At 46.9% G+C, this 13,904-nt stretch overlaps 1 protein-coding gene across 1 annotated transcript in view; it reads left to right on the top strand.

Annotated features, from left to right (window-relative positions):
- The window catches only part of SEZ6L (seizure related 6 homolog like), a 194,617-nt gene extending 181,524 nt beyond the window's left edge, over nucleotides 1–13,093 (top strand). Inside the window, exons 13-17 of the mRNA XM_047762107.1 lie at nucleotides 1,914–2,108; nucleotides 5,169–5,201; nucleotides 7,005–7,119; nucleotides 9,309–9,411; nucleotides 11,754–13,093. Of these exons, the coding sequence (XP_047618063.1) occupies nucleotides 1,914–2,108; nucleotides 5,169–5,201; nucleotides 7,005–7,119; nucleotides 9,309–9,411; nucleotides 11,754–11,783 (476 nt within the window). The 3' untranslated portion in view covers nucleotides 11,784–13,093. The remainder of the gene's footprint in view (nucleotides 1–1,913; nucleotides 2,109–5,168; nucleotides 5,202–7,004; nucleotides 7,120–9,308; nucleotides 9,412–11,753) is intronic.
- Nucleotides 13,094–13,904: the final 811 nt, after the last annotated feature.

A 13,904-nucleotide genomic window follows, 5' to 3' on the forward strand; every position in this document is an offset into this window, starting at 1 on the left:
CAAACGGCATTATTTTTTTCTTTTTTTTTTTTTGTCTTTTTGCCTTTTCTAAGGCCACTTTCCATGACATATGGAAGTTCCCAGGCTAGGGGTCTAATCAGAGCTGTAGCTGCCAGCCTATGCCAGAGCCACAGCAACGCGGGATCCAAGCCGCGTCTGTGACATACACCACAGCTCACGGCAACGCCAGATCCTTGACCCCACTGAGCAAGGCCAGGGATCGAACCCACAACCTAATGGTTCCTAGTCGGATTCGTTCACCACTGTGCCACAATGGGTACTCCCTATTTGGTTCTTTTTATGGCTGAGTAGTATTCCATTGTGTTTATATATATCACATTTTCTTAATCCATTCATCTGTCGATGGACATTTAGGTTGTTTCCATGGCTTGGCTAGTGTGAATAATGCTGCTATGAGCATAGGGATGGGTGCATGTGTCTTTTTCAGTGAAAGCTTTGTCTGGATATATACCCAGGAGTGGGATTGCTGGATCATATGGTAGTTCTATATTTAGTTTTCTGAGGTACCTCCATACTGTTTTCCATAGTGTTGTACCAGTTTACATTCCCAGCAACAGTGCAAGAGGGTTCCCTTTTCTCCACACCCTCTCCAGCATTTGTTATTTGTGGACTTATTAATGATGGCCATTCTGACCGGTGTGAGGTGGTACCTCATTGTAATTTTGATTGGCAGTTCTCTAATAATTTGTGATGTTGAGCATTTTTTCATGTGCCTGTTGGCTATCTGTGTATCCTCTTTGGAGAAATGTCTATTCAGGTCTTCTGCCCATTTTTCAATTGAGTTGTTGTTTTTTTTTTTTTTTCTGTTGAGTTGTATAAGTTGTTTGTATATTTTAGAAATTAAGCCCTTGTCAGTTGCATCGTTTGAAACTATTTTCTCCCATTCTGTAGGTTGTCTTTTTGGTTTTCTTATGGTTTCCTTTGCTGTGCAAAAGCTTGTCAGCTTGATTAGGTCCCATTGGTTTATTTTTGTTTTTATTTCTGTAGCCTTGGGAGACTATAATTTTTTTAATGTTATAGGATGTGTAGTATTGTGTGCAAAGCAGTTTTATTGTCCATCCATTTCATCCAGGTGCTGAAAAGGAACTAGATCACCCACTGGCCCTGGAATGGGTTAAGGCAGCAGGTTCAACTCGGCAATAAGTCTTAAGCTACTGGGTGTCATTTATGGTGCTCCTACTGTGTATTTGGGGTCATTTATGATGTTCCTACTGTATACTAGGCCCTGGGCTTCCAGTATGCCATAAGAGGCTCATCTCCCGTGAGGGAAACTGATACTAAATAATTAAATACAATACAGTATATGCGATGCTGTGGTGGAGGAAGAACCAAAAAGATTAATGACTCGGTTAGGGGTGGGGGCATCAGGAAAGGTTTCCTGGCGGAGGAGACATAAGGACTGAGTATCAAAAGGTAAAACTTACCCAGACTGGGTGGGCAGGTGAGGTATAAGGTAAGAGGCAAGAAGAATAGTTCATAATTTAGCAACACTGCTGCCCATCATTTACTGAGTACCTGCATTTGCACACATTATCTTATTTAATCTTCCAAGTGCCTAGGAGGTAGGTACTGCTCTTACTCCCATTTTACTGATGAGGAAACTGAGGCTCAGAGAGGTCGTGGCTCTTGCTGGATGTCACACAGCTAGTAAGTAGCAGAACCCAGATTTTAACCCAGATGCCACAGCACAGGACATTCTACTGTACCCATGTGTACCCCATGCCCAGAGGCAGGAGAGGGAAAGGTGAGTTTGAGGTGCTGGAAACAGTTCAATGTGAGGCAGGAGCACTGAGAAATGATGCCAGAGAGACTGGCCTCAGATTGCACAGGCTCTGAGGAGTCTGCAGAGATGTGCATCATCTCATCAGAGCTCTTTTTGGCTTGCATTTCAGCGGAGGAGTCCCTGGCATGTGACAACCCAGGGTTACCTGAAAACGGGTACCAAATCCTATACAAGCGGCTCTACCTGCCAGGAGAGTCCCTCACCTTCATGTGCTATGAGGGCTTCGAGCTCATGGGCGAAGTGACCATCCGCTGCATCCTGGGACAGCCATCCCACTGGAACGGGCCACTGCCCGTCTGTAAAGGTAAGGAAACGGACCCAATTCCTCAGGGACTAAGGGATACAGAGAAGTCAGGACTGACTTGCAGCAATTCTAAATCTGCTCTAAAAAGGCGAGCTCCTGTGTTGCACTAGGTCTAAGATGCCACCACTCTTTCCTGCACCGCTGAGAAAGGAGGAAATAGCTGCCAATTAAACTATGACACTGTGCCTTCTCCTGGCTTAGCATCTTTGTTTTTACTTACTACGAGGGCTTAGATTTTTATCATAAAAAAATCTTTTGACTCCCGCTTGGAGAGCGTGGGCTTAAACGTTTCCTGTCTCCTGTACCCCTTCCCCCAACCACTTGGTTCCACAGCTGTTCCCCTGTGGCCCCTGGGGCGTGGTCCCGAGCTGCTCCCACCCATCCTCCAAGGCAGAGGATGGGGAAGTTTGTGCATGCACGGGCATCGTGAGCGCCACCTGGTGGCAGCAATTTTAACACCCCGTTGATTGTAACACACTGGCCCCGCTCCATCTCAGAGATGTAAAAAGGGGGAAAATGTATTTCAGAATCAGTGAAATAGTTATCGTTGAAATTAAGTTATTACACACCTGGCGAGACTTGGATCCATTTGTCTATGTCTTGGAAGTGTGAAATTCATAATCATAGCCTCAATATGTTCGAGTGGATTTAACCTTTTATGGTAATAATACCCTTTTGGGAATCAGGCAGGAAGCTCTGAATTCTCTCACCAGGGAGAACAGAAATGTGCAGTGTTTATGTTTATCCTTGCAACCCATAATTTCAAGGGATCCCCAGATGCCTCCTATTCATGAAGTTCAGCATTAGGGCTTAAAAATACTTTCCCGGCCAGAATTTCTACTCCTAGGTATAGGCACAAAGTAATTGAAAACTGAAAAACAGGGATTCAAACCAATGCTTGTACATGAATGTTCATGGCAGCATTATTCACAAAAGATGGAAATAACCCAAATGTCTATCAATGATGAAATGGATAAGCAGAATGTGGTATATTCATACAAGGGAATGTGGTTCAGCCATAGAAAGACATGAAGTACTAAACCCTGCTATGACATGGATGACCCTTGAAAAGGCTATGCTCAGTAGAAGAAGCCAGACACAAAAGGTCACATATTGTATGATTCCATTTGAATGTAATACCCAGAATAGGTGGATCCATAGAGACGGGACTCAAGACTTCCCAGGGGCTAGGGAAAGGAAGGAGTTACTGATACAGAGTTTCCTTCTGAGATGAGGAAAATGTTTTAGAACTGGAGAGAGGTAGCAGTGGCACAACTGGTGGATGTACTAAAGGTTGCTGAATTGTACATTGAATATGAAAATGGTTACTTTTGTGTTATGTGAATTTTACCTATATAAAAAACATAGTCCCTGAGTCACTTCATTGAAGCTTCATGACTATACTCTGAGATAGGTGAGTCAGCTTACCTGTTTCACACATATTGGACAAAGAGGCTCAGAGAAGCTCAGTGACTTTCCCAAAACCACACAGCTGGTACGAGACAAAGCTAGGATTTGAACCCACTTCTCCTAATTGTTTTTTCCTTTTTACAGACGCCTCTGTGGCATATGGAAATTCCCAGGCCAGGGGTTGAATTGGAGCTCCAGCTGCCAGCCTATGCCACAACCACAGCAACGCCAGATCCGAGCCACATCTGCAACCTACACCACAGCTTGCACTCACACTGGATCCTTAACACCAAGTGAGGTCAGGGATGGAACCCGCATCCTCATGGACACTACATCAGGTTCTTAACCCACTAAGCCACAATGGGAACTCCCTCTCCTAATTATAATTTCCCTGCCTCTTCTTCAGCAGGCTGCCATGAGCCTCCCACCTACCAGTCACCCGAGCATCTGAATCACCCAGGCCGTTCATTAGTCCCATATCTATAAAATCAGAATCAGTGGGGGTAGGACTCCTAGAATAAGCATTTTTAACAGGCTCTGGGTTGATCACATGCACTTTGAATTTGAGGCCCATTTGAGGCAGTGGTCTCTGACCTTGGTTTCCCCTAGTATGAAATAACTGGGTGAGTTCAGATCAGGGTTTCTAAAGGAGAGTCGGTGGCTGGTTCAGCAGCACCAGAATTATTGGGGAGTTGGCGAGAGCTGCAGGTGTCCACCCCCAAAGATGCCTCCCTGGCAGATCCAGGAAAGGGCCCAGGAAGCTGCATTTTAGCACCTGTCACCGAGGGCCCACTGATCACAATCAGAGGTTCAACATTTCCTCCCATTTCTAACATTCCACGGGAGCTCGTGCCCTCCCAGACAGACAGTCAAGGTCCAATTCACGCCTTGAATGGAGAACATCTGCCCTTTTTCTTAATGGCCTGGGTCCAGAGCTGTCTGTACTCAGATAGTTAGTAAGCTAGTTTTTAGTAAGACTGATGTGTTTACCATCACATGGCAATGACGACAGTCAGCGAGTCACTTTGACCAAGGCACTGTTTAGGAAGTCTCTGGATTAGGACATGACGACAGCTGGGCCTTTGGGGGCCACCCCTTCCCATGACCTTATCCTATAGTCTTTTCATCAAAGCCCTTCACTCTGGGGCTTGGCATCCTTGAACCCTGTCCATGTGGGTATGTTCTTGTGTTCAGCTATCTGGATGAGTTTGAGACCAAAGCACGAAGATGCCAGCCCCTGTTATCCTGAACTTGCAAGAAGTTGTCCAGAGAAGGTGGGGAAGTGAATGAACTCCAGAGAGTTCCAGTTACTTGGTTTCTCTGAACCTGTGTTTGCTCATCTGTTAAATGGGGACGGTACTAGCATCTACCTCATGAGAATGTCATGAGCGTTCCATGTGCAAATGAAATATACATAAAGCTCTCCACACACAGTATCTGACTATTGGTGAATATGCAGTAATTATTGCCCTGTTTCTTTGGTATCTATCTCATCTTCTCTCAGGAACTTAGGCAGGAACTCAGGCATTTGCACTAATTCCGGTAGCCCAAGGTTTTTAAAAGCATGACACAGACATTCTGGGGGTTTCATTTCATGCAGACAGGGTGCATTCACCCGACATTGACCAATGCTTCTGGCTTCTCTTTCAGTTAATCAGGACAGCTTTGAACACGCTTTAGAAGGTGAGTCCCACGATGGAAAAATCTAATAAGCCAAGCTGAGAGCAGAGAGCAAGGGCAGGTCTTTCAATATCCTTATCCAGGTGCTTAAAAAAAAATAAGCAAAAATTCGGCCTTCCCACTGCTGGAGTTAATTTTAAAATAAATGTTATCATAAAGAAAAAAAAAATCTTTGAATTGGCAACTTATGACCCAAAAGAGATCTGGTGCCAGTTTTTCATAAGGACAAGGTCAAAACATCTGAGAACAACATGTGCCTGAGAAAGGCATAGCCCTCTTGTAGCATTTTCAGCCACGTGGTGCTATTTGAGGAACTAAGTCCAAAGATGCTCAGCTTCCATGCTCGCATCTTCCTGGTTTGGGGAGGAACGGTCCTCCCCAGGGGATGCTCAGTGGTCTGTTTTCCCCTCTGTCTTCTCTTCCCCAGCATAGCTGGCCCTGGATCCCCTCCCCTTGCTTTCTGTTCTTTTGCTAGAAATTACCAAGTGAGATTTATTAATGTGGAACAGATGCTAAAGGGGACCCAAGATTTTGTTCTTGTGGTTCCTTCCCTTTTCAACCCCTCTCATACATAAAATGTTCTGCATTCAATATAACCTTCATTCAGTGTAGTACAAAACTACTCACTTTGCTTAAAAAAAAATAAGGAAAAAAATTATTTTGTTTCATTCTTTTAAAAAATAGGGTTTTGACAAATTTGACATTTTTAAAAATTCTTTTGGAGCCACTTATCTTTCTGACAATAAGTAGTTCACCCAGAAGCTGGGGAGATGGGAATTACATGTCTTTGGTCTTTTTTGCAGCAGATGACATTTTAATCCAAGCAGACAGAGCTAGGGTTCAATATATGTGGGGGTGGAGGGGGGAACATCTTAGTCACTCCCCTGGAAAGGCATTTATGATGCTAGGCTCTCTTCAGGTCCTTCCTTTGCTTTGGGCCCTTCCTTCTGCTCTGCTGACCGATGAACCATGAGAAACTCTCAAAGGCCTGGGTTGCTCAGAAAGGATGAGACCAGAGTAAAGCTCTGTGCTCACGCTTTTATCATGGATATTAGGATTGATTTTTCAGACCCAAAGAGTGGTGGCTAATGGATTATAGATGGGCGTACAGCCAGGCTCTGTTAGACGTGGCCTTGGAGAATGCAAAGGGATAGAGGCCACGTGTCCAGAAGGGATGTGGGGTCTTCCTTCAAGCCTCGCTGGGAAAACGCCCCCATCCCCACCTCCCACCTCCACAGTAATCATCACAGTTCATGTGATTTCCATACACCATTGGGAGGTAGCAGGAAGCGCCAGGTGGGGTTACCTGAGAGTGTGCAGCCCATGGCCTCCAAGGTATCACACTGTGCGGCGCTGAGAACTGACCTGGCTGCCCAGCGCCCTCTGCTGGAGAGTCTGATTAAGCAGCTCTGGGAAGGACCTGCCAGTCTAGACACAACAAGCTCCCTCTTTTCCATGGAATGTCTAGCCAGTCTGCTGTTCCAGTGAGCACGTTTGGGATTTTCTCCAAATCGTCCCTTGAACTGAATTTTAACCATATTTCAACTGGTAACCATCCCCCCCAAGAACATGGGTTAAAAGAGTGTCATTCTTGGTAGCATCTTGACCCCCCCCCCCAGCCAAGGGAGGGTCTGGGCTCTGTTGCAAAGAGCCAGCATCGTCTCCTCTCGTCTCTGCCTCTCCTCCCTTCTGGAGAGGGTTCTCCAGTGGCCATGGCTCAGTGGCATCAGCTCTCTGGGTGGGTGCAGGCCTGGGAGGGCAGGGGCTCGCCTGGCAGCCAGGTGCCCTCACTGGCTGTGTGTTTAGTAGCAGAAGCGGCAGCCGAGACATCTCTGGAAGGGGGAAACATGGCGCTGGCCATCTTCATCCCGGTCCTCATCATCTCCTTACTTCTGGGAGGCGCCTACATTTACATCACCAGGTACAGGGCAGGGCTGTGGGTGGGGGTGGGGGCTGCCATCCACTGAACCACCAGCACGCTAGGAGACAGCGCGTGTCCCGTCTCTGAGCCTCGGGGTCTCTGCCCATAGCTTTGGGGACAATGGCATTGGTGTGGTTGTAGGGATGGCGTGATTCAGTTCAACTCTGGGGGAAATCTTTAGATCAGCCCTCTGTAGCAGATCACGCAGACACTGTCCCAGATCTCGTGGAACGGGGGTTTAGGGGGAGGGAGACATTTCCTATTGCCAGGCACATGGACTCATCTATCCTGTCATTCATTCATTCTCTTATTCAAAAAATATGTATTGGCCATCTAATGTCATCACCCCAGGTGTTGGGGATCTTAGAACCTATCTTTAATGAGGAAGGTATTCAGCCATGGCTAGGATATTATATTCACCAATTCATTCAATTTCACAATTATTGAGCACCTGCTATGCGCTGGGCTATTTTCTGGGCTCTAAGACCATCATTGTAAACAAAACAAATGGTTTTAATGAGGTTCTATGAGGAAAGACAGACAATACATTATACAATAAAAGTAAGTAGGGAGTTCCCTGGTGGCCTAGCAGTTAAGGATCTGGCATTTTCACTATGATGGCTCAGGTCACTGCTATAATCCCTGGCCCAGGAACTTCCACATGCTGTCAGTGTGGCAAAAAAAAAAGAAAAGAAAAGAAAAAAAGAAAAGAAAAAGTAAGTAGTACAATAGAAAGTGATAAATGCGGGAAGAAAAAGAAAGCTTGGAAGAGAGAAAAAGGGATCTGGGCAGTGAGCAGTGGTTGCTTTTTTTTTGTCTTTTTTTTTTGTCTTTTTGTACTTTTAGGGCCGCACCCATGGCATATGGAGGGTCCCAGGCTAGGGGTCTAATTGGAGCTGTAGCCGCCGGCCGACACCACAGCAATGCCAGATCCGAGCCGCATCTGCAACCTTCACCACATCCTTAAGCCACTGAGCGAGGCCAGGGATCAAACCCACAACCTCATGGTTCCTAGTCAGATTCGTTTCCACTGCGCCATGATGGAAACTCCCCAGTGGTTGTTTTTTAAACAGAGGAAGTAAGAGTTCCCATGATGGCGCAGCAGAAACGAATCCGACTAGGAACCATGAGGTTGCAGATTCCATCCCTGGCCTCTCTCAGTGGGTTAAGGATCCGGTGTTGCTGTGAGCTGTGATGTAGGTTGCAGGCATGGCTCAGATCTGGCATTCCTGTGACTAAAATAAAGTAAAATAAAATAAAAATAAATGGGGGAGGTAGAGGAGGCCCCACCAAGAAATGACATTTGAGTAAGAACTCAAAAGTAACCAGTAAATTATGCAGATATCTGGGAGAGGAGGATTCCCAGTAGAGAAGCAGCATATGCAAAGGCCCTGAGGCAGGCATTTGCCTATATAGATGGTCCCTGCCGTGTGAAGCTCACAGTCTGGAAGGGGGAAAGGAGAAATAAATAAATTGTAACACACTCTGATAAACACAATAAAGGAAAGAGGGTGTGGGAACAGAGACCAGCTCCAAATAGATACCCAGGGAGGGCTGCTTGGAGGCAACACAGGATATACTTAATAAATGCTCATCATCATTGCTGTTGCACTTTGCCTTTTGTTGTTGTTTTTTAGGGCCAAACCCACAACATATGGAAGTTCCCAGGCTAGGTGTCGAATCAGAGCTACAGCTGCCAGCCTATGCCATAGCCACAGCCAGCCATGTGGGATCTGAACCACATCAGCGACCTTCACTGCAGCTTGGGGCAACGCCAGATCCTAACCCACCAAGTGAGGCCAGGGATTGAACCCACATCCTCATGGATGTTAGTCAGGTCTTAAACCACTAAGCCACAACAGGAACTCCCTTTTCTTCCCCCTCTGCCTTAAAGAGGAACTGGTAACAGTGTACAGGCGAAAATACATTAAGCCCCACCCCCTCCCCAGGAAGGGGAGGAACAGGGCTTTGGGGCTCCCCGAGGGGGTTAGAGGCTGGGAGCAGTGATGATTTCCACTTTCACCCCACTTGTATTCTCACCTGCAAGAGGCTGTTTCTACACACGCACCTTGTCACTCGGGGAGGTGCTGGTGCTCAGGAAGTGATGCCAACTGTGCCCCTTCGTGGTGGTAGGGGCATCTCCTAGTCCAGGAAAATAACGTCTCTTCCCTCAACCATCTCTCCACCAGATGTCGCTACTACTCCAGCCTCCGCCTGCCCCTGGTCTACTCCCACCCCTACAGCCAGATCACCGTGGAAACCGAGTTCGACAACCCCATCTATGAGACAGGGGTAAGGGGGCCTCTTTTCCCTGCCACTTCCCTCTTTGTCTGCTCTGAGCTGGAACACATCGAAACCAAAGGTTTCACTTCCTCCTGCTCGCCACGCCGCTGCCAGAAAGGCAGTGAGATAACTGCTGGAGAACCCAGGGCTTTTTGTGAGCTGGTAACAAGCCTATCACTCTATGGGTTCTTAGCAGAAGGGTCCCAGAAAGAAAGGGCTGCTCCAGAGACCCATGGAGGGACAGCTGAGATGGGTCAGAGCCCACCAGTGGCCTGGGGGCTGTCGTTAGTATTCCCACACGTCTTCCTGAACCCCACTCCTTCGTGAATGGCGATGTGCATTATTCTCCACATCTGTGTTGGGTCCTAGGGACACAGCTGAGCTGAACAGACACAGTGCTTCCATTGCTGCGTTTATAGTCTTGCAGAGGAGACTCTGGCCCATATAGGCGATATGGACCAGGCACCTTAAATGCACAGTCTACTTGAATCCTCGCAACTGTTTTTGATAGGTTCTCCAGTTATTTCGGGTTGACTGATGAGGACGTTGAGGTTCAAGGAGAGGAAGAAGGAGTTGGTCAAGGTTGCATACAGCCAGAACACACAGCCAAGAGCCAGGATGCAAACTCGACCTGATTCCATTCATCATGATACTCCCCTGCCTCCCCTTGACCCTCAAACAACCAACTATGCCCTTGAAGATCTTGATGGCAACAAACCAGGATTTTTAAGGGCCATTTTTAAGAACAGAGTGCTCTGAGTGTGTGACAGAGGACACTTGGAGGGGGCGGGAGAAGGCATCTTTGAGAACGCTGAGACATACAAGGTAAAGAAGATGCCAGGAAGACGGAAGATTACATGTAGAGGCCCAGAGGCACGTGTGAAGAGCCAGAAGGCTGGTTGTGCCTTTGCAAAACCGCAAACCTTCACATTCACTGTGAATGATAATACAATCCTCTCCCAATACTGGGGGGCCTAAACTTGACGTGTTCCTTGTCCCCGCTAACCTTCCCTCACTCCTCCTTACTCTGACCTCCTGGGTGGGTTTTCAGTTGATATGTAACAATAATATGGTAAATTTAGGAGACTACAGGGACACACACTTATCATAGATTCTTTAAGTCAGGCGTCTGGGCATAGCGTCTGAGGGTGTCCTGTCCAGGACTTAGAGGCTACCATCACAGGGTCAATCAGGGCTGCATTCTCATCTGAGGCTCATCTCATGTCCAAGCCCACATGGCCATCAGTGGCATCCAGTTCCTGGCAGGTTGTTGGATCCAGGGGCTCAGTTTTTTGCAGGCTGTCAAGCTCCCTTCCTTTCCATGTGTCTGTCCATCCCCAGAGAACAGCTCATGACATGCCAGCTTGCTTTTTCAGAGTCAGCAAGAGAGAGGGAGAGAGTCTCCCAGCAAGACAGAAGTCATGATCCTACATAATGTAAACATGGAAGTGACATCCTAGCACCTTTGCTGTATTCAGTTGGTTAGAAGCAAATCAGAGGTCCTGCCACTGTTATGGGGAAGGGATCAGACAAGAACCGAACACCAGGAGGGTAGGGATCATGAGGCCCACCTTGCAGTCTGCCCACCACACTGTCATCTGCCATAGACTTCTGTTTCCCTGTTCCTCTGCCCTGCGGGCCTGGAGTATATTACAAACACTCTATGAATGTTGGAGAAGTTGAACTGGTTGCTGCCTACATGTCATAGTCATTTTGGATATGGCACTGGAAAGACAAGGTCATATGTTATTTATACATTCTGTATAGCTTGTTTCTGAATCCTAAAAGAAGGTCAAGCTGATGAAAAATAGCACTTTAGAAACCAGACCTTATTAATATGTGTTAGCATATGTATCAGTCACCTAGCACTATGATAACACTGAGTAACAAACAATCCCAAAACTTAGTCACTCAAAGCCACAAAGAGTCATTGGCTCACCAGCCCCCAGGACAAGGTTTTCAGCGAATTTCAGCTGGGTGGTAGTCCTGGTATGTTAGTATTCACTCACACATCTGAAACTAGCTAATTGTTGGCTGGTGGCTCAGCTCTGCTGTCCACACCCTTCATCCTCTTGCTGGTGCTGAGGGCCATCAAGGCATGCTCTGTTCATGATGATAGCCTGAGGGCAGGGCCCAAGCAGAAACACACATGCCCTTTTCAAGCCTCCCTGCTATCCCATTTTTCCATAACTCACTGGGCTAAAGCAATTCAAGGTCAGAGTAAAGAGCACTACAAGGTCACATTCCAATCTGTGTCTTAGGTACAGAGAGGGGTAAAGATCCAGAACCATCATGAATCACTCTGCCACACAAGGGGTCATCAGATTTGTGCTTCTCTCTCTCTCACACAGGAAACCAGAGAATATGAGGTTTCCATCTAGAGAAGGCTGCGCTTGAGATGGGAACTTTCACATATGAACTCAACTACAACCTCCTCGAGAACTTCATCCAGAGACTACGTGGCATTTGATGGAAAACCCCAGCGTGTCAGCTGTCTTTTCTTTGGACACTTTATTGATGATTTACTGTTTTCTTCGCTGTATTTATTATATTTAAAATCAAAAATAGGTGTGGTTAGATGTACTGCCGCTGCAGCCAAACTCGTGGCACAGCCTCACTCTGAAGGCGGGTGGAGGATCAGTAAAATAGCAAACACAGCAGCAGAGGGAAGATAAAAAACACAACCAAAGGCTGTTTCTCCCATCAGCAGTGCCCTGCTATGGCTGCATCAGATTGCATGCATCTTCGAGATCCATGCTCATGGAGTTCTTTGTCCAAGTCTGAGTCCCAAGATTAGGTTGGAATTTAGCATGGATACTTAAACACCTCTGCTCCCAAACCAAGCTGTGTCCTCCCTTCTAATTTTCCGAGCTTCTGGAAGGTCTTGCCCTATCCCCTCCCCACCCCCCTGCAGTCCCCCTGAAAGCTGCAGGGGTGTTACAGAAACCTTCTCTTTCACCACCCTGGCCTCGCTGGATGCTGGCAAATTAAGAAAGTGTTTTCTTTCTAAAATGGTGACAAGTGACAAAGGCAAATTTTCAGAGAAGAGAGATGTGAGAGTTTCAGTGAAGAACCGGATGAGGGAGAATGCTGGGTAAGGGAATCGAGTTAATAAAATGTTCTTTTCTGTGACACTCTTTCAGCAATGAAAGAGCTGGTCATTTGTGCTCCAGGTGCCGAGTGGATCACTGTGTTCAGCAAGGCCACCCTTGAGCCGTGATCGTAGATCCATGGGCTTTGGAGGCATGAGCATCATCACCCATATGGTTAAAAGCCTTTGGGTTACAGGGGATAAATCCAGGGCTGAGCTCTGTTTCCCTGGAATGCCAGAGCCCTCAAAATACGGGAGCCTCAAGTGCACTGTCCCTTTAAAAGGGGGCACCTTCAGAACATACCTGCAATCACATATTTTGGAGGGAAGGTGGGTCCTAAAAGAAGAAACTACTTTTCTATTCTCTGAAGCTCTGCTTAGATATTGGGTGGTGGTATGAATGCTTAATCATGGAGGTGCCGGGGAACAGGCATAGGAGGTTTAAAGCCATGACCAGCACCCACTCACACAACTCAAACTCCAATGAGAAGAGAAGGCGGGATTTCTGGCCAGAAAGGAATTCATAGCATCTTGTGACTCTCAAGAGCATCCTTGTTGGTTTTTGTTTTGTTTTGTTTTGTTTTGCCATGTCTGTGGCATGCAGAAGTTCCTGGGCCAGGGCCAGGGATCGAACCCACTCCACAGCAGTGACCCAAGCCACAGTATTGACAGCTCCAGATCTATAATCAGCTGAGCCTCCAGAGAACTCCAAGCATCCTTGTCTTTTATCAGGGTCATTTAGCCCCAGCCCAGTGGGACTGGTGGGTTGTGTGATGATCTGGAAGATTATCTTCTAAATTCAGGTGCGGGGGTGAGGATGCAGGGATGGACTAGCATGTGCGAGGCTGATTCATCTCCCTAGTGACAGCCCAGAGGTCGAAGAGGCAAACTGGCCCAGTGGTTTGGGGGCCCTCTTGGGTGCCTTCCCATGCTCTCTAGAATTGTTTTCAATCAGCTGATTTTTCAAACAACAAAAAACCTTTCTGGCTGCCCTGCCTTTGGGAGAATGGCTGGGAGTCCACGTCTGGGGAGCTCTCTTAGGAAGCATCTGGAACAGAGACAGCAGTGGGCTTTGTACACACGCACACACTCTCCTCCCAGCCAGGAGCATGGACCTTAATCTTGTGGGATCTGAGGCCCAGATATTTTCCTTCTGCCAGAAAAGAGCCCTGAACACGTGCTCTTTCAAGCACTCATTTGTGAATGCACAGCAAGAGATCATAAAAGGCTGCTTTCCAGCTGCCCAAAGCCCACTCCATTTTTTGAAAGAAAGAAGGAAAAAAAAAAAAAAAAAGGAGAAATGTTCCAGACAATTAGTGAGCAATGTCATGTTTGGAGAAAGACCAGCCATGCAAATAATGCAAACTTTTTTTTTTTAAGGCAGAATCCAATCTTTGCTTTTATTTCTATT

This window comes from Phacochoerus africanus, chromosome 15 (genome assembly GCF_016906955.1).
Source record: "Phacochoerus africanus isolate WHEZ1 chromosome 15, ROS_Pafr_v1, whole genome shotgun sequence".
Taxonomy (NCBI): domain Eukaryota; kingdom Metazoa; phylum Chordata; class Mammalia; order Artiodactyla; family Suidae; genus Phacochoerus; species Phacochoerus africanus.